This window comes from Anas acuta, chromosome 2 (assembly GCF_963932015.1).
Source record: "Anas acuta chromosome 2, bAnaAcu1.1, whole genome shotgun sequence".
Lineage (NCBI taxonomy): Eukaryota > Metazoa > Chordata > Aves > Anseriformes > Anatidae > Anas > Anas acuta.
The window spans coordinates 41386509-41413769 of NC_088980.1; the positions used below are offsets into that span (position 1 = coordinate 41386509).

The 27261-nt window shown below is 35.3% G+C and overlaps 1 protein-coding gene across 1 annotated transcript in view; it reads right to left on the bottom strand.

Moving 5' to 3' along the window:
* NEK10 (NIMA related kinase 10) overlaps positions 1-27261 on the bottom strand; it is a 101869-nt gene that overhangs the window by 34143 nt on the left and 40465 nt on the right. The window contains exons 24-28 of the mRNA XM_068674428.1: positions 18294-18423; positions 17603-17673; positions 11786-11999; positions 3222-3411; positions 3047-3133 (exon numbers count right to left, since the gene is read on the bottom strand). Of these exons, the coding sequence (XP_068530529.1) occupies positions 3047-3133; positions 3222-3411; positions 11786-11999; positions 17603-17673; positions 18294-18423 (692 nt within the window). The remainder of the gene's footprint in view (positions 1-3046; positions 3134-3221; positions 3412-11785; positions 12000-17602; positions 17674-18293; positions 18424-27261) is intronic.

The following is a 27261-nucleotide window of genomic DNA, read 5'->3' on the forward strand; positions in this document are numbered from 1 at the left end:
GATTATTAATATACTGTTAGATGTTTATTAACAATGAATGGAGTATAACCCAAGCAATACCCAAATATCTGAAATTTATAATATTTTTTCAAAAAGTTATCTTTTCTTTTTCCATGGGAAAAAAAAAAAAAAAAAACATCTGCTGGCATTTATTACAACTGAATACTAACTTCAACATCCAACAGAACTACAGATGATCTAAGAATGTATGACCACTTTATTATTTTTTTTGAAAAAGCAATCTTGATGTTCCTATACATCAGTTAAACTTTATTTGCTTGGAGGAAAGTGTGCAATGACTTCTGGCAATGCTGGTTAAATTTACTGGGATTAATAGGAACTGGTTGGATTCTTCCAGTCAAAACCAGTTCATTAAAACAGTGGAATTCACAGAATCACAGAATTTCTAGGTTGGAAGAGACCTCAAGATCATCGAGTCCAACCTCTGACCTAACACTAACAGTCCTCCACTAAACCATATCACTGAGCTCTACATCTAAATGTCTTTTAAAGACTTCCAGGGATGGTGACTCCACCACTTCCCTGGGCAGCCCGTTCCAATGTCTAACAACCCTTTCAGTAAAGAAGTTCTTCCTAACATCCAACCTAAAACTCCCCTGGCACAACTTAAGCCCATTTTCCCTCGTCCTGTCACCAGGCACGTGGGAGAACAGGCCAACCCCCACCTCACTACAGCCTCCTTTAAGGTATCTGTAGAGAGCGATAAGGTCGCCCCTGAGCCTCCTCTTCTCCAGGCTGAACAAGCCCAGCTCCCTCAGCCACTCCTCGTAGGACTTGTTCTCCAGACCCCTCACCGGCTTCGTTGCCCTTCTCTGGACCCACTCAAGCACCTCGATGTCCTTCCTGTAGCGAGTGGCCCAAAACTGAACACAGTAATTGAGGTGCGGCCTCACCAGAGCCAAGTACAGGGGGACGATCACCTCCGTAGCCCTGCTGGTCACACTGTTTCTGATACAAGCCAGGATGCCATTGGCCTTCTTGGCCACCTGAGCACACTGCTGGCTCATATTCAGCCGACTATCAACCATCACTCCCAGGTACTTCTGCCTGGCAGCTCTCCAACCACTCATCTCCCAGCCTGTAGCTCTGTTTGGGGTTATTGCGCCCCAGGTGCAGGACCCGGTATTTGGCCTTGTTGAACTTCATGCAGTTGGCCTCAGCCCATCGGTGCAGCCTATCCAGATCCTCCTGCAGAGCCTTCCTACCCTTGAGCAGATCAACACACGCACCTAACTTGGTGTCATCTGCAAACTTACTGAGGGTGCACTCAATGCCCTCATCCAGATCATCGATGAAGATATTAAAGAGGACCGGCCCCAGCATCGAGCCCTGGGGAACGCCACTAGTGACCGGCCTCCAACTGGATTTGATTCCATTCACCACAACTCTTTGGGCCCAGCTATCCAGCCAGTTTCTAACCCAAGGAAGAGTAATTTCTGTTAAAAAGCATAATTTCTGGTAATAAAATACCAGAAAAAAAAGTTGATAATTCATTAGTTCTTGGTTCTTAATAAAGAAAAATGAACAAGGAAATAATTACCAGTAACACATTGGGTGTGGCAAGTTATAAACCACACAGAGATTTCCAATGTCTCTTAACATTGCTGAACTAGCTTACAAAGAATTCAGTTTCTGGGTGACACACAAAGTATTGTTCTTCGAAATAAGCACCAAAACAGAATATTTCATCTGTAGGCTGCTGTTCCTTAAGGGATTCTGCCTATGCAATCTCCTCCCAGCATCAGGCTATGCCTCTCTGTACCTGGTAACCTTACCTTGTCACTGTCTTAGCAGAACAGAGCAATAAAGGAAAAAAAATAAATATATATTTATATATATATATTTTTTTTAAGAAAATGTTGGCAAGAAACTCAAGGCTGGCTGCCACAGGTCATCTATAGAATGGCAGGCTACCCAATTATAAATAGTAAATTAAGTTAATAGATTATAAGCAGAATTATCTAATCAGTTAGTTGCTCTTAACTAATGGCTGGACAGTTCAATTAATAGCAGTCAAGTTTTTCATTACCTGCAACAAAATTTGAAGGAAATCTAGCTTGCAAGTAGCACTACAAACAGATTAAGTAATATTACCTTATGGTTTTGAAGCCTGGAACCTTGCACCAATAAAATTTGTTAATCTTATTACTTTCACATTTAAAAAGGCCATTTTAAAAGATCCACAGATTTTCTGTCAGAACTTCATAGTATAAACAAAAATCTTGAATTTCTTTAGTTCTAATATTACTTTTTTTTTTCCTAGTATAAACTGTTCTTTATTTTTCCTCTAAATTGATCAGAATCCCATCCCATTTAATACTTAGATCACCATAGATCATATTTTAGCAGGCAGCCTATAGTGATTACTGATGTCACAACTTTTTTCTTTTTTATATTTGAATATAATTTCCTTTTCATATTTGAATATAATACAAAAACTATTACTTAACACTCAACATAGCTGATGCCTTCCTAACTGATTGCCACAAGTAACTAAAGGCAGAATGATTGCTGTGTTTTGTCATATAATTACTTCCTAATTTTATTCTAGTTATTCAGCATTTCTGCGGTTCCTTTCAATGAACTCACCTGCACAGCTAATGCTTGCCTCTACCAAGTTTCTTTTTTACACCCTCTAACAGTGCACTCCATTTATTCATATGCATGTAATTCCTGTTACTGAGATGACAGTTCTCATGCTGTCTGCCTTCTGTTTCTTATTAACTTTAGTTACCTTATGCTCAAATCTAAAATCACCTTCTTTGTCAAGTTGCTCAATAATATTCCAGTTTCCATAGCCAATCCTTGAACATACGGGGATGAGCTACATAAAGAAAATGTGATAGAAAATATATTACCCTGGAAATGGGTGCCACAGAGGCACAGCTATTTTAATTTTGTATTACTTAGGACCCACAACAGATGGTGAACTTGCAATGAATCATGAAATACCCAACTATTTTAGAATACATGACAATTTAACTGTTAGAAAGTATTATACCCCTTGCTTCTTAAGGGATCTTACCAAAGGGAGATTCTTTCAAATGACTTAGGCTGGAGCTACTTGAATTGTCCAATACATCCGGCTCATCATCTAATTCTGAGAACATACCTGCACATAAAAATGAAAGCAAAACAACTTTGAACCCACCTCCGAGCAGCATAATAGTACTCCTGATTTTTCTTTTGCTAATTAATACCTTTCTCAGTGTTTTCTAAAGTGCTGTTGTTCTCTATCAGGATTTCTTCATAAGTTCTTTCCTCATCCTCATTCTTTCCACATGCAGACTGAAAACTTTCAGCTGGAATGTAAATGTTTTCTGAAAATTCAGTTTTGCAGGTAGGTGTTCCATTGGTGCTGCTAAGAAGGCTCAACTTCTCATAATGCTTCTGACAACAAAGAGCAAAAAGGAAATGTTACATACTGTCCCTATATAGCATCCATTAGAAAACGTGAAAGAGTGACTTGTGTATCACATACACAGATTAAAATGTACATGTAGTTCCCACATAGCTGTTAGTCCAGAACTAGATGGTGCCAGGTTCAGCCGCTGATTCTAAATTTAGAGCAAAACTTGTCAAATTCTTAATATAGCCTAATTATTTTGAGCCTATACATAAAAAGCATCTTTGGTTTTGGTGAAGGTCTTTTCATAACAAGCACTAAAAAGAAAATAAAATGAAAAAAAAAAAAAGCCAGACCATAAAGAAACTGAAAAAAATAAAAATAAATGATTGGACAAGGAGAGTATGAATCCCATATACAAGCTGTGGGAGATTTATTCTCTTCCATCTTACATAATAATAAGAAGGTGACTTCTGGACAACACAAAACCTGCACAACAGTCAAGATGGTAGTAAAATACCAAGCAAACTTGATGTAATGAGATGTGATGGGATGCCAAAGAGACTCGCCAAGGCTGAACTGACCAAATGCTGATTGGCATTACCAAAACACTGCCTAGAAAATCAAAACATGGAAATCAATTATTTACCTGTCTCATTCAAGTGCCGAATCTTGCCTATAGCAAGGGATTCTTTAATGAAAATAAAATTCTACCTCTGCTGTTGTCTTTGTTTATAGCCTTTCTGGAAAGTACAGAAATACTTGATCTCTGTTATTGCTTCCATTTTAATGCAATGATTTTTGAAATCAGACTGTTTTTATGATCTTTATATTGTTGCAAGTCCTCTCATACTGCTGCTGTTGTGCACAAATAAATTCAAGTTTTAGTTTTACTTTTTCCAGAGCAAAGTGTAATAAAGATTAGGGGATAAATGATATAAACAGATCAGATTAAACAAATTATTGTCTTTAGTACTAAGGTAATGTCAGGAGATAATAATAATACATTTCTAAATCATTTTATTCTTACCTTGTGTTAAAGGCCATTCAGCCTTTATCTAAGACAGTGTTCTTCCCCAGCCTTTTTCATGGAGAATTTAGACCTTACTGGGACACAGCAGAATGGTACAGTCTGAAAAGCCTTACTCCTTAACCCTTACTCATGCATCCCTGAGCACTGACTATACCATTGTCTGCTTCAATTATTTCCCTATCTTTTGTTCTACTCCCAACACTATAACTTAACTTGTAAAAGATGGCTCATCAAGATTTTCACTTTAAATTCTGTTGGGAAAAGCATTTCATATTTCAGCAATGGACTTATGTCAAGATGCCACAATAGCAGTTTCCACAGCATATTATAGTATGACAGCCTCTAAAGGTGACTCTAAAGCTCACTTAGAGCAGTCTAGTCAGGGCAGATGCTTTCTTTGCTCTAAACAGGCAGTGCCCAATTACTGAAGAGAGGTAGCTTTCCTATTCTATGACATAAAAAGCAGGGTAAAGGTAGAAGGATCAAAAGTTGTCAATACCAAACTACACACTCAAATGACAAATTGTTAACAATAATCTGTAAATAATGATGAGCTAAGGGAAAGAAAAAAAAAGGATCAAAACCACCATATTTTAACTTACTTCTTTCTGTAGTAGGGCAACAGCTCTTGTGCATTGGCAACAAGAAGTATATGTTATTTGCAATGTTGTTGTAATGTTGTAAGGCTTTTGACAATGTTTCTCATGATATCTTACAGGAAAGCTAGGGAAGTGTGAGCTAGAGAAAACCATAATAATACCGCTGGTTGTACAACAGACAAGAAAAATCATGCTCAACTTGGTCATTGCTTTGAGGGTTTGTTATAATGAAAATGGGTAATGAGTACAATTTTTCTGGATCCTTTTTGACCTTGGTCCAAAAATGCTCAATACAGTCACTGAATTCCAATGATAATTTGCATAATGGGATAGATGCAATGTCTATTAAACATGCATAGACTGCAATATATGCATTTATGTCGTATTACAGCATACACACCATACACAAAGTTGTGTCAATGAAAGTGACAGATTTTAAATACAGGTTTGAGAAACTGTAGAAACTGGGGAAAAAAAATGAAGAGGGAAAATACAAAGCTCTATGAGCACAAACAACTGTACAAGCATACAGACTTGGGGAAGGACTAGTAAGACAGCATCTCTACAGGAAAATATTTGGGGACTTCGGTGGATCAGAAATAGAGCACAACTGAACAATATCATGCTGCTATGAAAAAGTAAATATACTGTGATATGAGAAGAGGAAAATCATCTTAAGAGCTGTGCAATCTTCTCAGTACCAATAAGATTCTCACTTGGAGTAACTGAATCCAGTTTTGACTACACTTTAAAAAAAGTGGAGAGCACTTAAAGGAGAGATGTGAGAATAATCAGAGGTTTAGAAGGCATGACTTACAAAGAGTGATGGAATTTGATTATTCAGTACAAATTAAAATAATGACAGAGGATATAGGAGGTAAGAAATAAGTCCCACATATTTTCACCGTGGAGAGGACAAAAAGTAAACAGCTTAAGGTGCAACAAATAAAATTTAGGTTAGAATTTAAGACCACAAAGCACGAAGGAAGGACTTAACTGCTGCATCTACTTGGAATCCTGCAGAGAGAAGTATTCACACTCTACGTAACAAGTTTGAATGTGCTCTACAAATCTAATGTTCTGAAGACATGCTGGATTTACTGCTCTCAGACCAGTTATATAGTAGTTAAGAGTGAATCTGACAATTTCAGCTGTTGTATACATGCCATATATGCACATGCATATTTCCTGGAAACCAGACATACATAACACGTCTATTCTGTCAAACATACTAATAATTGAAGTGAAATTAAATGTATTATGGGTTTGCCCTTAAAAGCAGTAACTTCTAGCATTTAAATTTTAATTCCAGTACCTGCTACTTAAATTCCAAAACTGAGAACTGTCAGAACAAAATCAACAGAGTGAAAGATGGATGAAAAAAACAGCTTGTGGAATGCTAAACTTCCGTGACATTCCTGAGCCCTCACTTATTTTCAAAGCAATGGGAATTGTATGCAGTGGTGCACATACTGGAACTATCACACTTTTTTTTTTTTTTTTCCCTATAAATATAGTATTCTAACTTAATATAATGATTGGACTACATTGCTGCAACACTAATATCCTGTTGCATTCTAGTGATGTATAATCAAACACTCTATTTGCTTCAGCCAATATAAAAAAACACCTACTACCTTCATAGATAGCTTTTTTAAGAAAAATCTTTATACATTGATTGTCTGAATTGAACAAATAAAAGACATATCCAGCTACTCAGAAAAAGGAAATTAAAATGAACATTGCTCCCATTTTTGTTTCTGTGTCTGAGTTAACAAGAAAAATGGATGAATTAAAATTGAATTGCTAATTAAGTACTACTTTGTAATGCATGTGGTGATGCTTAGAAACTACCAATGTACTTATTAGCAGGATCAAATTGCCAACAGTGCAAAACTGCATTTGGATATGGGGGTAGATGACTTGGTAAAAATGGTTACATCATTTTGTCCTTCTTTGCCTTTCACATAGCTATGAGCGTGTCCTCTTTTCTAAAAAAAAAAAAAATGAGGAAATCGATGCCAGCTTTTAATCGCAAGAATTATTGTAGCCTGCAGCATGACTACAAAAGTATGGATTTGTAAACCATGACCTTTAACTCTTCCTCTTTTGGCCACACATCCCCATGAACGAAGAAACAGATTGAGATAAGCAAATTTGATTCTTATGGATAAAGAAGAGTGGAAGCAGTAATATGTTCTGTATTTACAGGCATTCTTAGGAAACGTATCATAGTTATTTACATTAGGGTCTTCATCATAGTAGTGACATACAAAAAAATGTCAGCTTATCAGTTGACTTACACTGCTGATGTTTCTAAACCAATCTTGAAAAGGCATAATAGAATATTTTAGTTATCTAAAAATATTTTAATTACCTAAAAATCTATGAAGGTAGATTATTCATGCTGCAGATGGAAGACAGAAAAACTGCACAGACATTTCAAGTCTGACTAGGCTCTTCAGTTTAGATGCTGACCTGTCTGAAAACTGTTATATTGCTTCTTTCACTACTTCTACCCAATAAATAGTTGATCTGCTTCTGCAAGAGATAAAGCCAGGCTTCTTAGCACAGGCTGGAATCAAGCAGAACAATCAGAGTACGGTTCCTAGCAGAGACATCCAAGCCCACTAGAGATACAAAACCTTGATATCTGCAGATCTAGGTCCTATGACTTGCAGCTAAAAATCCTACGTAAAGGTAAAATGACTAATTTTGGGGTCTATGTAGCATGCTTTCTAGCATGCTGGAAGACTCACCAATTCAAGTGTGAAACCAGGAAAATTCAGAGAGAGAACTTTTATGTTGCTCATAAACATTCTTGTGCGTTTGAACATTAAGACAAAGCACTCAACTAATGGTAACCCAAATGGACCAGCTTAGACCAAACACTGGTAAGGCGTGAGTTCTGACACCCCATTAGCCCTAACAGAAGCTAGATATAGAGCTACTCTTCTAGATTGCAATATCCTAAAAAAAAAAATAAAATATAAAATAAAATAAAATAAAATAAAATAAAATAAAATAAAATAAAATAAAATAAAATAAAATAAAATACATTGTACATACTTTTCCATTACCTAGGCACAGCACAGTTGAAAACTTTATCTGAATATATAGATTTGTGTCTAAGGATTGTAAAATAAAATATACATTCAAATGACATTACTAATACAAAAGTGAAAATAAGCTAGACTTCCCAAAGAATACAGTTTATAAAATCCTGTTATAGAGAAGGATTGTGACAGTACATGTATGCCAGATGCACAAACTAGAAATGCAGAAATGAAGAAAAAGAAGGTACTCTGAAAATACGTTAAAAATGGGCAGACATGACAGACTACCCGGCTGCCAAGAGTAGCAAGAGGTAGAAATGACTCTTATATTGTTATATATATGTTAGCTGACAGATTGAAATTGTAAAATTTACATCTTTCTCCCCCAAATTCAAAATCATAGAATTATAGAATGGTTTGGATTGGAATAGACCTTAAGGATGACCTTGTTCCAATCCCCCTGCCACGGACAGGGACACCTCCCACCAGACCAGGTTGCCCAAAGCCCCATCCAGCCTGGTCTTGAACACCTCCAGGAATGGGGCATCCACAGCTTCTCTGGAAAACCTGTTCCAGTGTCTGTGCCTCACCACCCTCACAGTAAAGAATTTATTCCTAATATAGCTGATCTCAATATTCGTCGTTCTATATTGTTTTGGAGGGCAACTGAACATTCTAAAGAAAAACATACTTTGTCATACAAAGTGCAGGTTTTTACCTGATTTGTTTTTGGTGTATTGGTATTTTAAGCTAAAAAAATCTGGCAGTAGGAAAAAAGTTACTCTGTTTATATGCCAAATAATATGTGAACATATTTATTAAGGGCTTCTAAGCATTATTTTTAAGTTAACAATACGTCAGGATATATGCAGTAAATATGCTAATAATTGCTGATGGCCATGTACTCAAATGCTTATTTCCAAAGAACTAGAAGTAACTTATTTTGATTTTTTTTTGTACATAGTTAAAGTAATATCTACACTTTACAAATCTAGATATCATAAATAAATAAATAACAAAAAAAAAGGGGGGGGGGAATCAATAATATTCATATTTGGTTATTCTCATATCTTTAAAGGAAAATATTAAAAAGATACTTTAATTATTACTTAAAACTACTGTTATTTTGGGGCATTATGTGAGATAATTACTACTACTGTACTGGTTTAGGTCCTTTGTACTCTGTGTTGTGTCAGCAAATTTTAACCTTTCAGAACTAAACACACTAACTCTATTAAATATCTCTCATCCTTACATCTGCACCTATTCTCACATAAACAATGTCTATAGAAGACAAGGAAAAATAAAAATACAGGTAAGAAACTCATAATGATTCTCTTGCTAGGATTTTCCTCAGAAATGGATTCTGTGCTATACTTGTCAGGCAAGGTAACTGAACTTCTTAAGCATCATCTACTGACCTTTCACATTACCTACTTATCAGTTTCCATACTTGTCTTAAACTATTTATAAAACAGATTTTGCTCTGGCTGTAGAAGACCTATGCCGCATAGTTCCATAAGCAAGGACACAGAGCATGCACTTTATTTCAGAAACATTCACAATGTGACACAACTGGGATGAAAAAGGAGGCCATAAGTACATTTCAGTGGAAAAAAAAAAAAAAAAAAAGCATAAGATAACTGGCTTCCACAAAGCATTGAACAACATGGCAGAAACACTGAATTGTCTGACACCATGGAAAAATGACAAATTGCCTGGCTGTGGAACTGCTGGAGCCTCGACTAAGATGAATTAGGTTGTCCATACCTCACAAAGTTTTTATTTCAGGAACAACTGCTTGAAATTCTTCCCAATGTTTTAATTCAGAATGTTGCCTTTTTTTTTTTTTTAATTTCAAATGTCAAAATTTTCAAGAATAAATATATTTATTTATTTATTTATTTATTTATTTTTAGAAATCTTCCAATTTCATCGTTTCCTTATGATAGTGAAAACAAGGAAACAACATGGCTCCTTTTGTTTCTAAGCCCTATAGCACTCCTCTGAAATTTGGAAAATTCTATCTTGATTTGTTCTGTCTTACTTAGAGCAAGAACACAGCTGGGTTTCCCACTTCTCATTAGCGAGCCATACTCTCTCAGCTTCTGTAGTGTTCTGGATCTTTCTCAGAGTCTCCTGTTTTTAGCTGTTTCATTTAATACACAAAATAAAATATGCAGTGGAGTGGAAGTAGAATTACAATATTCCTTTCTTGAGAAGACTAGCCATTATATCCTAAAACACAGAGGAACTTTCCTCTTCTTTTTGTATATAGGTGTATTTTTTAAGTATTTATACAAGAATTTATACTCTAAGTGCAATGTAAAGTTATGAGTCATACCATATCTTACAAGTATCTGGATAGAACACTTTTCTCAAAGCAGGATAATTGCACTGAAATCCAAAATCAAGCAGCCTTATATCCATAGGTGTTTTTGCAAATTTCATCATAGCTATTCAAGAGAATGACTAAACCAAGATTTGAAAAATAATGATATACAACAAGTTTCCAAACATGTAGGGTAAGAAAACTCAATAAATATGGAAAATAATTGTTCATAGTGCTTTACATTATAAATCTTACCTTGTATCTTTATTCCATATTCATACCTCTTACTTTTCAAACCGCAGTGGGTTTTTTGAGTTTTTTTTGGAAGTTGTTGGCAAATTTTTCATTGAGAGAAAAAAAAAAAAGAGTGTATAATACAAATACTTATCTTGGATCAATAGTCCAAAAAAATACAGAAAAAAAAAAAATAATCATCAATTACTACAAACTTTCTACTCAACCAGGCACATGAAGACAAAAAAACATGTAAAAAAAAAAATCCATGTTTGGAACCAGCCATACCTAAAAAAAAACTTTTTTACTACTTCAGTGCAAACTATTGAGCCCCGATAAAAAAATAAAATAAAATAAAAATCTGTTTTTTTCTGACCGTGATACAAAAGAGTAGTGGTGTAAATCACAACTTCGCTTTATAATTACCTTAACAATAATATACACAGTGAACTTTTTGAAAAAAAAAAAAAAAAAAAAAAAAAAACTTTTTAAGAAAGGCTTAAAGAAAATTAAGAAAATTCTCCAGGGTCACATACAAGATTGTTTCATTATGTAAAATACTGAATCCTTCATGAAGAGTGCTTAAAACATAGCCTGAAGCAAACAAAAGAACATGAAGTATTTCATCTGAACTGTATCCGACAGTAAGAAAGCACTAGCAAATACCTTATCAGCTTCACTGCTCTTTATCTAGCAATCTGTAATTAAAAATTATGTTTATATATGTTCCGTTTTCTAGGTACCATTGTTTGTGAATCATGCAACAGGTTATGCATTTGTTTCACTCTAGCTAAGTGTATATTTTCCTATTCACAAATATGCACTATTAATATTTATTTATTTATTTATTTATTATTTAGTAATTTTTAATAATTATTAATTAAAAATTATAAAATTCTATCAAAACAGCAAGTATGTTCATAATAAGGCCATTTTCCTAAGTGAAATAACAGTTTTAAGTTACTGTTATTTTTGCTGCACAAGCGTGTCCACAAAAAAAATGAATGAATACCTGGTTAAAAAATTAAAAGTCTACATGGAAAAATGTTTTAAGATAATGGGTCTTTTCATTTTGATTTATTTTCTGCCAGTATTATTGTACCTTATTTTCTCAGATATGACACACAATGATAAGCAAAAATAAAGCCTAGTATATGTACTTACTTGTGGTAAAGTGGAAAGCTGACGGTGACAGGTTACTGCATTTCGATTAGCCTCCATGAAGTACCTCTGGGTTCGTCTCCTCTCCCGCTCCATTTTCTTCTCCAACATGAGATGGGAGGTGGATAAAACATCCAAGTATTTCATCATCACATCAGACAGCAGAGAGCTGACCTCCACTATGTCTGGACGTGTCTCTGCATCAGGAGTCAAACACCTATAGAAAGAAACATTCTCTAATGAATACTTATTACTTCTTTCTTGGAAGCTGTTTCCTACCACTGCATTCCTCCATTGGTTTTTATTAAACCATGAGGGCCAGCACTTGAGATAAAACAGAAATTTAGCAAGGTAACAATTTCAAGTTCTTATGCACTCAAAGTTCACAAATGGATACAATTCAGAAAGGCATAAATAATTTTAAGCAAAAAGACTGAAGGGAGAACATCTGCTAGCTTATAAAAATGTTATTGCCAAAGTCTTCATAGTGAGAAAATTATCAAGCAGCATTTTCCTGTTCAAGAGAGACATAGAAGCTGTCACAACAGACTGTACAGCAGGTGCACAAAGGGGCCCAAAAACTCTGCTCAAGCCAGCATGGGACAGCTTGACACTGAGCAGCCTTGGTATTAACACACCACAGAGCACAGTCTCCAGCATCAGCTGGAATAATTGTCCTTGGCACTTCAGAGTCACCAACCCAGACAGAACTGCTATGGGGGGATGCTGCTGTGCAGGTCTTGGGCTGCAGGGAGTGCAGTATGTGCTGTCAGTTGGATGTACAGGAGATTGACAAGATCTTCACAGAGACTTTGCAGAGACAAGAACTATAAATAATGCAAAAGAGGAGGGAAATCTAGATATTACCCTCAAAAGAGCAGTGGACAGAGGCTCCTGAGATGGGGGCAGGCTGGAGGTTTGTGACTTCTGCCAGCAGAAGGAAGGCTCTTTCTCTGAAAATCTGTAACTACAGAATAGGTACAGTGACCTGGGAAGGGGTGAGAAGGATCAAGAACTAACAGAGGACATACCAGAGCCAGATGAGTCTGAATCAAGTGTCACAAATAAGAAGCAGCAGCTGACAATCATTTAAGATTCCCTGTTGTGGGGAACAGAGGCACCTATCTACTTATCTGACTGTGAAATCTCTTGTTTGTGAGGTGCTTGGGTTCAGGCTATAGTGGAAAGACTAACAAGACTCATCTGACCTTTGGGCCATTACGTTGTTGCTCATCCATATGGACACCAATGATTCTAGGGACAATTCTGAACATAGATGTCTTGGTTTCAGTTAGAACAGAATTAATTTTCTTCCTAGTAGCTGGTGGAATGCTGTGTTTTGGCTTAGGATGAGAAGAGTGCTGATAACACCCCGATGTTTTAATTGTTGCAGAGCAGTGCTTATACCAAGCCAAGGACACCAAGGACATCTCAGCCTTTCGCTCTGTCCTGCCAACAGGCAGGCTGGGGGTGCAGTAAGAGCTGGGAGGGGACAGACAGAGGACAGGTGACCCAAACTAGCCAAAGGGGTATTCCATACCATCTGACGTCATGCTAAACAATAGATAGGGGTGGCTAGCCGGGGGGAGGGGGCCGGACTGCTCGGGGTTAGGCTGGGCATCGGTCAGCAGGTGGTGAGCAATTGCATTGTGCATCACTTGTTTGTACATACTATTATTACTTACCTATTATCACCATTGTATCATTATTATTATTATTGTTATTATTATTTTTGTTATTATTATTTTCCTGTCTTATTAAACTGTCTTTATCTCAACTCATGGGCTTCACTTTCCATTTCTCTCCCCCGTCCCAGAGAGGGAGGGGCGAGGGTGAGCGAATGGCTGCGTGGTGTTTAGCTGCCGGCTGGGTTAAACCACGACAATACCAAACATGACTACAAAGCATTGGGATCAAGAGTGAAGGGGAAAGGGCAGAGGTAGTGATCTCAATTATTTCAATGTGAGGGAAAGGCTCAAATCAGGGTGGAGGCAGCTGGCAGATGTCAACACCTCACATGGTGCAGTCAAGAGGTTGTGTGTAAGGATCAAAGGAACAGATCCAGCATGGGTGATGTTATGCTAGATACCTACTATAACAAGCACACAAAGGACAAGTAGGTGACTGGGAACAGCCAGGATGGATTTACCAAACTCCAGCCATACCTGATGAACCTGACTTGCTCTCTATGATGAGATTGCTGGAACTGCGGACAACAGGAGGGCAGTACATGCTGTGTATAACTTCACTGTAGCAAGGCATTTGACACAATATCCTACAGTATCCAGATGACTACAAATGGAGTATGATTACAATTGAAAATGATTGCCTTAACTTACTGGCTCAAATAGGTGTGTCATCAGCAGTACGAAGTCCAGATGGTGGCTGAAAGTAGCACCCTTCAGGGATTGATACGGGGCTACTAATGTCTTTCTTAAAGACCTAGAAGATGGGATGCACTCTCAAAAAGCTTGTGAACACTAAATTGCAGGGAGCTGTTGACACACAGGGAGCAGGGCTGCTATCAGAGGGGCCTGGACTAGTTACACAGAGATCTGATTGCTATCTTTATAATGGAAGAGCATTGTGGTTTATCCCAGTAGGCAGCTAAACACCATGCTGCTGTTCACTCACTCCCCTTGCAGTGGAATGGATGAGAAAATTGGAGAGAAAAAAAAAAAGCAAAATTCATGGGCTGAGATAAAGATTGCTGTGTAATAATAATAATAAAAATAATATATAGAACAAGTGAAGCACAATATAATTGCCCATTACCTAATGACCAATGCCCATCCAGTCCCCAAGCAGCATCCCACCCCTGGGCAACCCCCCTGTTCAGTTCTATTGTTCAGCAGGACACCACATGGTGCGGGACATCCCTTTGGACATTTTGGGTCAGCTGTCCTGACTGTGTTCCCTCCCAGCTTCTTGGGCACCCCCAGCCTCCTTGCCGGCAGGGCAGCACAAGAAGCAAAACAGTCCTTGGCTCTGTGTAAGCACTGCTCTCCAACAAGTACAAGCATCGACATGTTATCAACATTACTCTCATTCTAAATCACACAACACCATACCATACAAGGAAGAAAATTAACTCTATCCAATCCAAAACTGATACAGACAGTATAGAAAAGATGAAGCCAGATTCTTCTCAGAGGTGCACAATGATAGGGCAAGAGAAAACATATATAAATTAGGACACAGAAGAGTCCAATTAGATATGAGGGTTATTTTTACTACTAATATTATTATTACTTTTAATCCCAAAGGTGGATAAGCACTGGAAGAGAACCCGGAAAAGTGGTGGGATCTCTGTCCTTCAATATTTAGAACTCAGACAAGATCCTGACCAACCATATCTAATTGTCTCTGTTTTGAGCAAAGACCACTGGGGTCAATTCCAACCTAAATTACTCTGCAGTTCTGTGCTTCATCTTTCAGGCACTCTAGGGAACTGTTTAGTAACTGTAATAAAACACGGTAAGGTTCATTTTTAAATCCCCAGAATATTTTGTACATAGGGTAAGGTATGAAGGCCATCAGAGACAGTTCTTTATGTGCTATAAATTGTCTTAAATCTATTAACTCCAGTTGACCTGATAATTTACTATGATTTGCTTTCAGAGTATTATTGACCAGCTAGCATACAGACACACTTGACCCAACACCCTTCTTCAAAGAAAAGTGTCACTGAATGATTTTATTATTTCTAAAACAGTACAACAGTGTAACTCACATGTAAAGTAGCAGTTTTAAAAATGTTTTTCCAGTACCTAAACCTCTGGATTTTAATCTCATTTTTTTGTTTTTTGTTCAAATTTGCTCAAATTTACTTAGGTAATCTCTTTAATTATCATAACTATCTGTTTAATTTAAAATATTAAATTTCATATAAATAGACACAAGTTTTTCACCCTTAAGAACTGTCCCGTTTGATTTTTCTTGGTTTTTAATTCATAGAAACTGGTCAAAATTTCCAAGAACCATGGGGGCTATAAAAGATTTCTGATAGGTCTTTAGACTATTTCCCTTGTATCTAGAAAGAAACAATTAATTGATGACTAAGCACTGAAAGACTTTGGTGCTGATAATTCTGGAATTTCCTTTACTAGCTTAATCCAATAAAATTGTCTTTTAACAATAATAATGAATAATGACAATACTGAATGCAAATTTCCACTTGCAAAATGAAGTTTTTAGTTTTCTAATCCTTATCATTGATTTTTTGGTTTTACATATGACATTCATCTTTAACAGGCATTGTGTTTCAGTCATTTGGAAATTTACTTCCTCATTTCATGTTTTCTCATCTATACTATCAAAAAATCTCCCTATTACTGCATTTCTTTACTGTTCTTTCATTCTGCCTAAATATATCACAAAGTATAAGATAAAAACTAAACATAATATCTCGTTTAAGAACTAACTCAGAGTAAGAGAGAATCAATAATACTTTTAAAAATGTTATGCTACCTGTTGCTTTTAAAATAATCTGGGAAATGCTTATGAGATAGGAAAAAAAGCAATGCTAATTTTTCATACAAATGCCTATCCATTTCATACAAATGTCATCCATTTAAACCAGGTAGTCCCAGTATGATAATGAAAGGAGCATAAAGATATGGGACTAGGGAACCCGTTGTAATACAGCTGCTACATATATAATTACAAAGAGTAACTCAATAACTGACCTTGAAAGAACCATACTACACAGTTTCTCATCATTATAAAGACGAGAAAGAAGGAAAAGACAGAGGCCAGATTCTCACATTTTTTATCTAAGTCATTGATAAAGATGTATTAAAAATTATAAGTGATTGTAACATGTATCAATACTGATATGTATACTGCCTTGAAACTATTTTCTGGATACATTTGGAATTATTGTATTATTCTTAAATGGAGAACAATGAATGAGTAAAGCCAGTTATTCTGACTACAAATACCTGTAAATATTTAAAACTATTATTTTCAGGACCTTTGAAAATTAAATCTTAGTTGTATTAGCTTCTATCCTCTCCACTGTAGATCTTCATCCTCAAGGTCTTTAAATAACAGAAACTTTTTTTTTTTGTACAATAAAACATAGTATTAAAATGTTACAGTTTCTGCACTATAAAGTGCTTTTTTTTAGAGATGGAATCAACAGCTGATTGAAAAAGCTATTTTTGTTATAAGTAGAGTTTTTCTGAAGTGGGCTATCAACGGAGCTAAATCTCTTAGGAGTGCACTCACTTTCTATACTTTGCCTTACATATAACATTATCACCAGGAATATGTAATCATAGCTAAGAGAAATATGTGATGAGTGAGTGGAACAAAGAAATGTTTGCATTTTCCTCTATTACTGTGTATTTTCTGATTTGTTAACAGTATTAGAAGATAGTGGGAAATGTATTTGTCAGTCACAAACACACAAAGCTATGAATGTGTTCATACGTTGATCTATAAAAAACATTTTGCAACAGGGTTACCTACTTGACCACAAACTGCTCTTAGAAATTACTCAAAATGCTGTAATCTATGAAAAAAAAAATAATTTGATGTGTAGGGGATCAAGTATAGCACTGGTAGTGTTAAACTTCAGTAATGATTCTACACTGTCTTGCTGAATGTGCTGACTCTACTGGCATGCAGTTTTTAGACTCACCTATACTGCACATGTTATTAGCAAGGTGAGTGGATACCTCTGTTAAATAAGAAGACAAAAATTAACAGTTGCTAAAGTCAGCAAAAGTCAGTGTCATATTGTCACTGCTGGAAATATACAAAGAAAAACATCCTTTCAGCAAGATATCAAAATAAAACTAGATGAATATCTACCTTTTAATAGTAAGTGACACTTTTTCAGAGTACAGTCCATCTGGCACAGGTTCATACACAGCCCCTACTATCTGGAAAAAATATCTATAGTTAATTGAAGAAAAAAACATTAAGTTTTTTATTTGGAAATTTCATATAATAAATATTTATTCTTCAAACAACTTGATGGGAATTACATCATCAGTTCTAACTTGAAAAAAAAAAAACCTTAAAACACTTAAAACTTCTAATGCAGAATGTCAATTCAAACCAGGTATCCACATTGATGGACATAACCACTGTAGATCAAAGGCCTGTAATAGCTGAATAAGGGAAACATAACTTTTTTTTTTATTATTTGTCATCATGTCCTAAGATAATACACAACCCTATCAAAAATCCAATATTATAGTACATTCAACATCTTTTATATATCTAAATATCCTCTCATATAATGCAATGATAAAAATATACTAGTCTGAGAAGTAATAATATGCTTACATTTGCAAGCAATTTCTGAAATTAGAATGACAAGATAGTTGCTATACTATGATACTATGAATTGCTAATACTATAAGCTATAGTATTAACATACTATAAACACTCCTGCTCACTGGTCCAGAGAGCATCTACAACCTTAAATATGAATTCTCATGGATCTAGCAAAAACATAGAAAAATAATTAGTAAGTTAATCTGGCAAGCCTGAATACCTTAGTTGCCAAGGAGAGCATATTGGTGCTGTAAAATGGTGGGTTCAGAGTTGCCATCTGATAAAGGATGCATCCTGCAGCCCATACATCAGCTTTCTCTCCATACGGCTCACTCTTCACAACTTCAGGGCTAAGTAAAAAATAATTCAATCCACAAGTGTTTAATTAATAGTTTTCACATAGTGGTAAGGTGATTAAAAAAAAAATCCTTAGTTACTCACTAAAACATATTATCAGAACATATACAATTACTTTCAAAAGGTTGCATTTATTTTCTTTACCAGCCAAGTTCTTTAAATGGAAGTACAATTAATAGCTTTTCTGCTTCTACTACAATTCTCCTCACAACTCTAGTAGTTTAAATTTTGTTCACTTGTCCTTTCCACTTATTTCATTTTATAAAGTCTTTGGAATTAATGGATACAAATTAACTAGAGGATTCAGAACTTGCTTATGATGAAGGCAATTCAATAAAATGCACTAGAGAATGGATAAATATATTACATCCTGTTGCAACTCAAATATCTGAAAGATTTGATTCACATTCCTAATTTAGAACACTAATGTATCTGATTTTACTACTAATGTGAGAAAACAAACATTACTCATGATATCATTTCCATCCTGCTAAAACTATTATAATGCATTCTCTGTGATGATACTACATGGACACTCAACAGCCTAATGACAATTTAAAAAATCCAGTGAAAAATCCATCTAAAGCAAATGAAAGAAGGCAGTTATTTCAGTTTTGACTCAGTACAAAGCAGACTCCACTTCTTTCTCTTAATTTCTTCAGTACTTTTCATAAATCTGGAAGACAATAATTTATAAGGATAGGTATATTCTGACACTGGAATTTAAGTTTTAGCAGGAAGTAAAGGTTGTCTCACATGGCGGATTTTTCGCTTTACATCTTCACTCTATATAGAGATGTAAAACATACTTGACTACTTTCATCTGTAAAATCAACTTGAAACCATAGTTTTTTTTTCCTTTTCCTTCCAGCTTAGAATTTGGACTCACTTGCAACGTTCTGATTACACTACAGATTATCTTTGGTAAAGTATCTTTTTTGGAGATGAGAGGTACTGCGTAAATTCAGTACTGGATACAGTCTGGGTAAAGTGCTAGAAGGTATGCTGCTGGTATGTACCAAATAAATGAAGAAATCACGTTAAAAAAAAAAATCAGATGAAGTCCCTTAGACAAACTATTATGTGGAAGTGGTATTAAATGATCTTAGTAGAACAGAAAGTCAAAAGGAAAGTCACAGTGTGGGGAAGTGATATAGACTGACAGGTCAGACATTTCAGGTAAAAATTATCAGGCAACATAAAGATTTCTGTGTGAAACCCATTCAACAATTTATCTTGAATTTTACTTTTGCTATTATATAACCATGGGAGAATAAAGGACGTTGAAGATAATATTAGAACATAACCTTTCTGGAGCTGGACTGTCATTATTCCTCATTGTGACACCAGTTCTTTAGTGGACTTGGTAGAAATCTCATCTTTAATGTATTAAATGTGTCTGTTAGAGCAAAGATCAGTGTGGCAACTTAACATAAAGATGGTTAGCTTAGTAACAGCCCCTGACTTAGTTAACTTCCAAGCATTCTGCTATACAGAAAACTGAATCTGACTTGAATTTTACAATCTTTCATTCTGTGACTGAAAGTGACTAAATAACATTAAAATCCCAAACTGAGATTATTCAATCCAAATCGATGCATCTATGCTAAAAATATTATGGTTGCATAGCCATCACTGAAGGAATATGCTGAAAACAAAGGAGATAGGGACAAACAGAAGAAACCTTAACTTGGCCTGCAGAATCTTGTATCCATGAACAACAGGGAAAAAACTAGCTTGGTATTCAGAACAAACAGCAGTCCATTGGGCTGGTGACTAAGAAAAATTTATTTGTTGTTACTATGATTTGGAAATCACAGAAAAAACGGACAGGCTTTTTGAAGGTTGCAGTTATAACAGTTTCACAAAAATGCTTGAAATTAACAAAGACATTTGGTCTGCTTATTCATGCTGAAAGACTTCTCATTCTAACTCTAATCTTTTTTTTTTTTTTTTTTTTTTTTTTTTTTTAAATCAAAAGGAGGACTCACAGCGGAGTACTACCTGATCTTTCCTTACAGAACAAATGTCTTTAGCCAGGAGTCTCTGATATTTAGCACATTAGGATCACCAGTATTCTAAATACATGCTGTCCTCTGCTTAAGAAATATGGTAAATGACTGAAGTAATATTTATCTAAGATGACCACAAATTTTTTACAGAAAATCTAAAATCCTATACATATATGATATTGTGCTTCCATATAACCAATGAATTCTGTACTTCAGATTTTTAAATAGAAATTTAAAATATTTTTTATTTACTTTTAAGAGATGAAGTAGTGAAATCCCTCACCATGTTCTAAAGGCATGCCTCGCCATCTGCTAGTTAGAAATGTGGGTGTCGTGCAGTACTTGTTGACTAGCAAAACAATTTTGCAGTCAAGCTGCACCTTTTGGATCTGCACTGTTGAGGGATGACAGAGAAAGTTCCCAGTTCTGTTCTTGTGTGCACTGCTGCCCACAAACAGGTGGGTGGTGGGAGTACATACGGTTTCTCTAATTCAGTTGAAAACTGTGTATAAACTCTCACTGTCTGGTCAAGACCAGAAAGAATTAGTAGAACCAGACTTTGAAATTTATTCCATAAAAATCCTAAAAAAATCTGTCTTAGCAACAAGAACAGAAAAATAATTTAATGGGGTAGCATTGGTATGGGTTTAATTTTATTTGTAAAAGCAGGCTTCTTCCTTTAATTCTTAGATTAAGAGATTTGGATTGGACGAAATAGGACAGTGGCACTAATTAAATTTCTAGCAAACAGATGTGCACACCATAAAATGCATTCAGTGTAAAAATAAAATACTTAAAGGGAGAAACTCTGAGCTGATAAAGAATTTAAATTTCATCACTTCCAGGACTGATCATACTGCTGCAAAGCAGCAGTGCAGATGCTTTACACTATGATATCCACAGTCTTGAATATTATAAGAGGCAGTGGATACTTTAAATAATGTCATTTAGTGCTCGCAGTTAACTTATTTAGAATAATTGATGCAGTTTTCTTCTAGGTTTACAAATCACTGTTCATTTCAAAATTACATATTCAAGCAGAAAAGGCTTACTTCAGCAGCATTATGTTAGAGTCCTTCATTGAACAAATGTCCATGGCAAAAGCAAGGCTAAATCCATCTAAACGAAAGACACAGAGATATATCCGCAGAATAATTCTCTAAATTCTCAGTATCCTTGAACAGACTGGATTACAATTGTTTCTCAAAAAGCTCACTCTTGGTCATCATATGAGCATTTCTTTTGTATATAATAACAAATAGTCTTTAACACCAGCAGCTTTAAAATGTCTTGAATTTGATACAGGCAGCTATTAATCCAAAGTTATCTTTTCTTTTTTTTTTTTTTCCTTCTGAACTACTCTTATGAAATTAAAGAGCTATTTTAAGAGACAAGATAGCTTTCCATATTATCCCCCCCCCTTTTTTTTTCTAGGGTGAAAAGCAAATAAAATCAAATCTTATCAATATATGTTCTAGTTATTACACAGTACCATTTCACCAAATCATCTCTATATGGCCTTGGAGATATTTTTACAATCAAATTTTCATTTATTATTTTACTCACTGATATTATTTTGTCATGGTATTTATTTAAGAATATTTTAAACTTTACAAGCAGACTTTAAATCTGGATTCTGATACATTAGTACTATCATGTACCTATATGAAAGATAACTATCCCGTAAGGTTTATCCTGTAAGATAACTAACCTGTATGGTCTTTCATGGTCTCATTAGTTTTTACTGGATAAATGTTCCAATATGAAGGAAAAAGTTCTGAATTTGGAGGGGAAGGAAGGAAGGAGCTGAAAGAATGACAGTTTCAAAATAACATTAATTTTCTAGAGCTTCTAAGGCTTGTAAGAAATGTTGTCAATACTATCAGGCTGAATTTACATGAGACACAAGTGAAGATTTCCCATGCTGCAAAGAACTTCAATAAACCAAACTTGAGTTGTCTTGGTACAGTGTTTACTGTCTATGTTTCTGACAGCAGTTAAGTAAGGGCTGGTGTATGTCACCCTATGAAGAATACACCCAAGGAGCATCTTCAAATGAGACATGATTTCAGCTAGCCAGTTACGGATTAAATGAACTAAGAATGATTCTTCAAGACTAACTCCCAGAAAATTTGATGGTTATAATGAAAGTGAAAAGAAATAAGAAGCAAACACTGCTGCAGAAGATTTTAACAATGACTGATAGCTATTGCTTTTTATCACTATCATTCTTCTAATTAATTATTTACAGTTTGATGTATCACAGAATGGTAAGGATTGGAAGGGATCTCAAGAAATCATCGGGTCCAACTTCCCTTGCCAAAGTGGATTGCGCAGGTTGGCGTCCAGACAGGAAGGAAGATGAAGATTCCTGCAGTTGTATTGTTGGTTCTACAAATGCTCATGCATAGAAGCCATATCTTGTTCAGGAAGCTACCCGAGATGAAAATAGTTTTACGCTAGAAGAGTATCAAATATGCTTATTTTATTCTTCCTCCCCTACATCTACATATTGCCATTTCTCCTATGGACAAGTTTGCTATATACCTTTTTTTTTTTCCTTCCTTCCAAACACTAAAAGAGTCTTTGCAGCTTCTATTAGCTTAAGATATTCAGATATCTTTACTAAGTTATCTATAAAATAATGTTTGTTGTGAATAATCTTTTTAGTTGTCATTAGTTGTTGGTATAACTCATCACAGCCAAGTAGAAGAAAGAACTTAAATTTCCACTCACATGACAGACCCTACATTTTACTAAACTGCTGCAGGATATTCACACAAAAGTGAGTGTCCTGAGAGTAGTATAGGAATGTTAACTACTCTATAATCAGTTCTTTGAATCACAGAAGGGCAGGGGATTGGAAAGAGAAGCTAATCACAATACCTTCACAGAAAGAAATCAAGGAAAACAGAAAAGCAGTTGCTGCTTGTCACAGACTTTTCTCTGGACAGTTTGCAGTAAGCTACAGGTTACATTCAGTATTGTAGGTTCACAGTTACTACTTAAAGCAACAAAGGAAAGAAAAGGAGTCAAACAACTGATGGTTTAAAGAAAGAGTTTCTGTGAAAATTGTTAAAAGCTGTTTGCATTTCTCACCTATAAGAAGAATTCAACAGAAGCCTTTTTGGGATATTCTGTCTATGCCTTGATGATGAAGCTGGAACAGGATTTTCAGAAACTAGTTTGAAATTTTGCCTTCACAATTTTCTATTGCTAAATGTATTCTCAAGTAATTATAATTTATTACATTGTCTACTAATTTGTATATATGTTTCTCTCTATAAATGATTATTTTTTTTCTTGCAAACTATTAAATATATATAGAAAGTTTCTTCCTCACAAAAGACACCCTTTCAGACGTTTTAAGGCACTTCAAAAACTTCCATCTGTCAACATTCTCTGTGGCAGTCAAGCAAGTACAATGTTGAAGTCTTTTGCTTAAGTATCAGTGGCATGTAGTAGAACCAAAAATCTGCCAAAAATTCTCTTTACATACTAGAAAGTAAGGAAGATACCAACATTGTTTGAATATAATTATGCCAGAAACCTGTTACCTGGATAAACAAATCTATGCTGAATTTGACAATGTGGAACATAAAATTAAACTTAAAGAGCATGACATCTACCTCATGCTCTCTAAACAAAACCAACTTCTCTTCAAGTATCAACAGTCGCTTTTTTATAGGGAGAGAGATTTGTGTGCATATATATACATATGCATATTTGCATGTATGCATGTATCAACATACATATATAGTGCTGCTCAAAGATATTTTTGGGCCTGTAGTGTGTAGACCTGGTGGGAAAATATCCCATAATGATACAATTCAGTTTGAATTTGGCCTTCTTGTCTGCACACTGTATCTGTTGATCTGAAAAAAAAAAAAAAAAAAAAAAAAGCTTGCTATCAATGTGTAAAACTACTACATGTTTCTAGGCTTTTACTTCTTTTTTTACTTCTTTCAACAAAAATTGAAAAACCCTTCCAGGCTCTATTAGCAAAGGCAATGTTTATATTATTGAAGAATGTCATAAAATTTACAGCATTAACCATAAATTTATGGCATCTAATTAACTTCAAAACATGCATAGCTGTTTCCAATGGTTTTATGACTCTGAATTTTCATGATTATCATATGTATCTCTGAGTAAATATAAGGAAAAATCAAAGTATCATCAAGATGAAGTTTAGTGTTCCAGTATTACATGCAGAGCTTCTGGGAAGCATAAAAAAAGAAAAACACATCAGAGTTCTAATTTATACCTATTATTCCTTCAGACACATCATGGAACAAGGTCTAAAACAGCAAGAGAAGTTATAAGTCAGATTCTGAAACCTACAGAATAAAAATCTCCCTTTAATGTGATTTTTTATGGATATTACTAAAGACAAGTATCACTACCTGGTCCACATATCTAGTATTCTTATGCATACAAAAAAATGTAGAAGAAAGTCAAGCTGTCAGTTTTAACAGAAATGCTGTAGATAAATTGTATCTCTAAGATGTGGCAAAGTGCTACCCATGAACATAGAAACCGAAGCATTCATATCCTAAAAAGTACTCATAACATGCATCTGACAGATACTTCTAAGAATTGATTTCTTCTAACCAGACACATTTTCCAGTGAACTGCAACTACAATTTCACATAAAATACTTTGAGGAATGGCCTTAAGTCTTAACAGCTCAACAAAAGAAAAGTTCTTTCTCCTTTTATCTATGGAATAGAAACTTGGATGTTTAAAAATGGTCAAGGTTTTTGTTTATTGAGCAATATGCCTTCCAGAATTAACTTCATGCAGTGTACTTTGTACAAATAACCTAGCTTATCGAGAAATCATATGAATATTTAAAATTGAAAGGGAGACATGGGAAAACAATTATCTGCTAGAAGGTGACCACAAGCAGTAATGAATCCAATTTTATAGCAACTCTAAAATAAACCTAAGTCCTGAATTACTGATTTCACACAAGTTGTTAATTTCGCCTAACTTTAAACTCCTGTAAATTAGCTTTATGCTAAGCTAGTACTCCAGCTCCCTCTGCAGCAAATGGAGAGAGAAAGACATGTCAAGAGGTTGATTCATCTCATCCTAAAATAGATAAGGATGTTTAAGACACATGGGATGAAATTCATTATTGAAGTGACTATTTTTCTCCATCACTTTCAGTTGTCATCTAACTGCTTGACTTGAATTAGATCCCCAGTTTTTGAATGAGCCTTCAGAACTATAAGTGTGGAAAATATCAGTTGCCATTGTGAACAACATAATTAAAGGCAGCTTAACTCCAGATGGTTAAACTCATAAAAACTATTCAAGTATTAGCAAATAATTTTATTTATTTATTTATTTTAACCTCTCCCCTCCTTCAGTTGAAACAGACTGTCACAATGTCCCTTTTAAATAAGACCCTGGTAAGACCGTCGATACATCTCAAGCAGAAAATATGGTCACTCGTGGTAAGAGAGGAAACAGAAGGAAAGACTACTGGCTGCTCTGCTTTCAGATGACTCAAACACAAACAGCTTGTTCTTCTAGGCCCTTTTTAGCATTTCTTACTAAGATGCCTATCCTAATTCCAACTCTAATTATTTTACTGTATTTCAATTATCCTGGAAGAGTATTACAAATATTCGTTCTCGCACTTGCTAGCTAGTTCTTGACTTGGCTGTTCTTTGAGTCATATAACTGGCATACCTAATGCTGTCACCAACATTTTTTACGCCACATCTAGCCTGCCATTCCTTGAAATAAATAGTCAACCTACTACTACACAAAAATAGAAATGGTAAAAAGAGGACAGCAGACAATTAAAAAACAGTATTAACATTTCTCTAATGAGACATGGCCTCTCATTGCTCCTGTGCTTACTCTAATAATGCCTCCATAGCGTTCAAGAACCCTATTGTTAGAAAGCTATGTGCTTTCACTGATTTTACCACTGAAGAATCATTGAATGGTTTGGATTGGAAGGGACCTTAAAGATCACCTCATTCCAACCCCCCCCCACCACACGCAGGGACACCTCCCACCAGACCAGGTAGCCCAAAGCCCCATCCAGCCTGGCCTTAAACTCCTCCAGGGATGGAGCATCCACAGCTTCTCTGGGCAGCCTGTTCCAGTGCCTCACCACCCTCAGAGTGAATAATTTCCTCCTAATAGCTAATGTACAGAAAAATCACTAACTATTCTATGTACAAACCTGTCAGAGGGGGGAGGGGAATAAAAGGGATAGAACAAACCAAGGGAAAACTAGGGCGGTTTGACCAACACTTGACAGAATTTTAAAATCTGTCTACTATGAAAAAGCAAGCAACTGAACAAAAGCCATACCAGAAACTAAAGCTCAAGACCCAAGTGAAAACAGGAAACACATTTAACTGGTGACAAGTGATATAGAAAAACAGCAAATACAGTATTAAGGAAACATCAAAGACAGCAAGTTGATGTATAATGGCACTAGAATTTGAATCCACACACCATAAACAACAAATAAAGCAGAAAAAGAAACAATAAAGACTTAGAATCTGTAAAGGTCTATAAAGATACTAATACAGCTGAAATCTAAGATAGAAGAGAACAGGGAGTAGGGAACCAGAAAGAACAAACACTAAAAGTATTCCAAGTCCTGCAATTCAGATGTCAAAGTAACACGTAGCTCATTTAACGTTACTTAAAAGAAAAATGAGAGAAATAATTCTAGCAAATAAATACACATATCATTGGACTAGAAGATATTTACAAGCTCATAACATAGTTTGATGAAATGACTAATCTTTTTTCTAACAAAGAGTTTAATCATTATGATCTGTT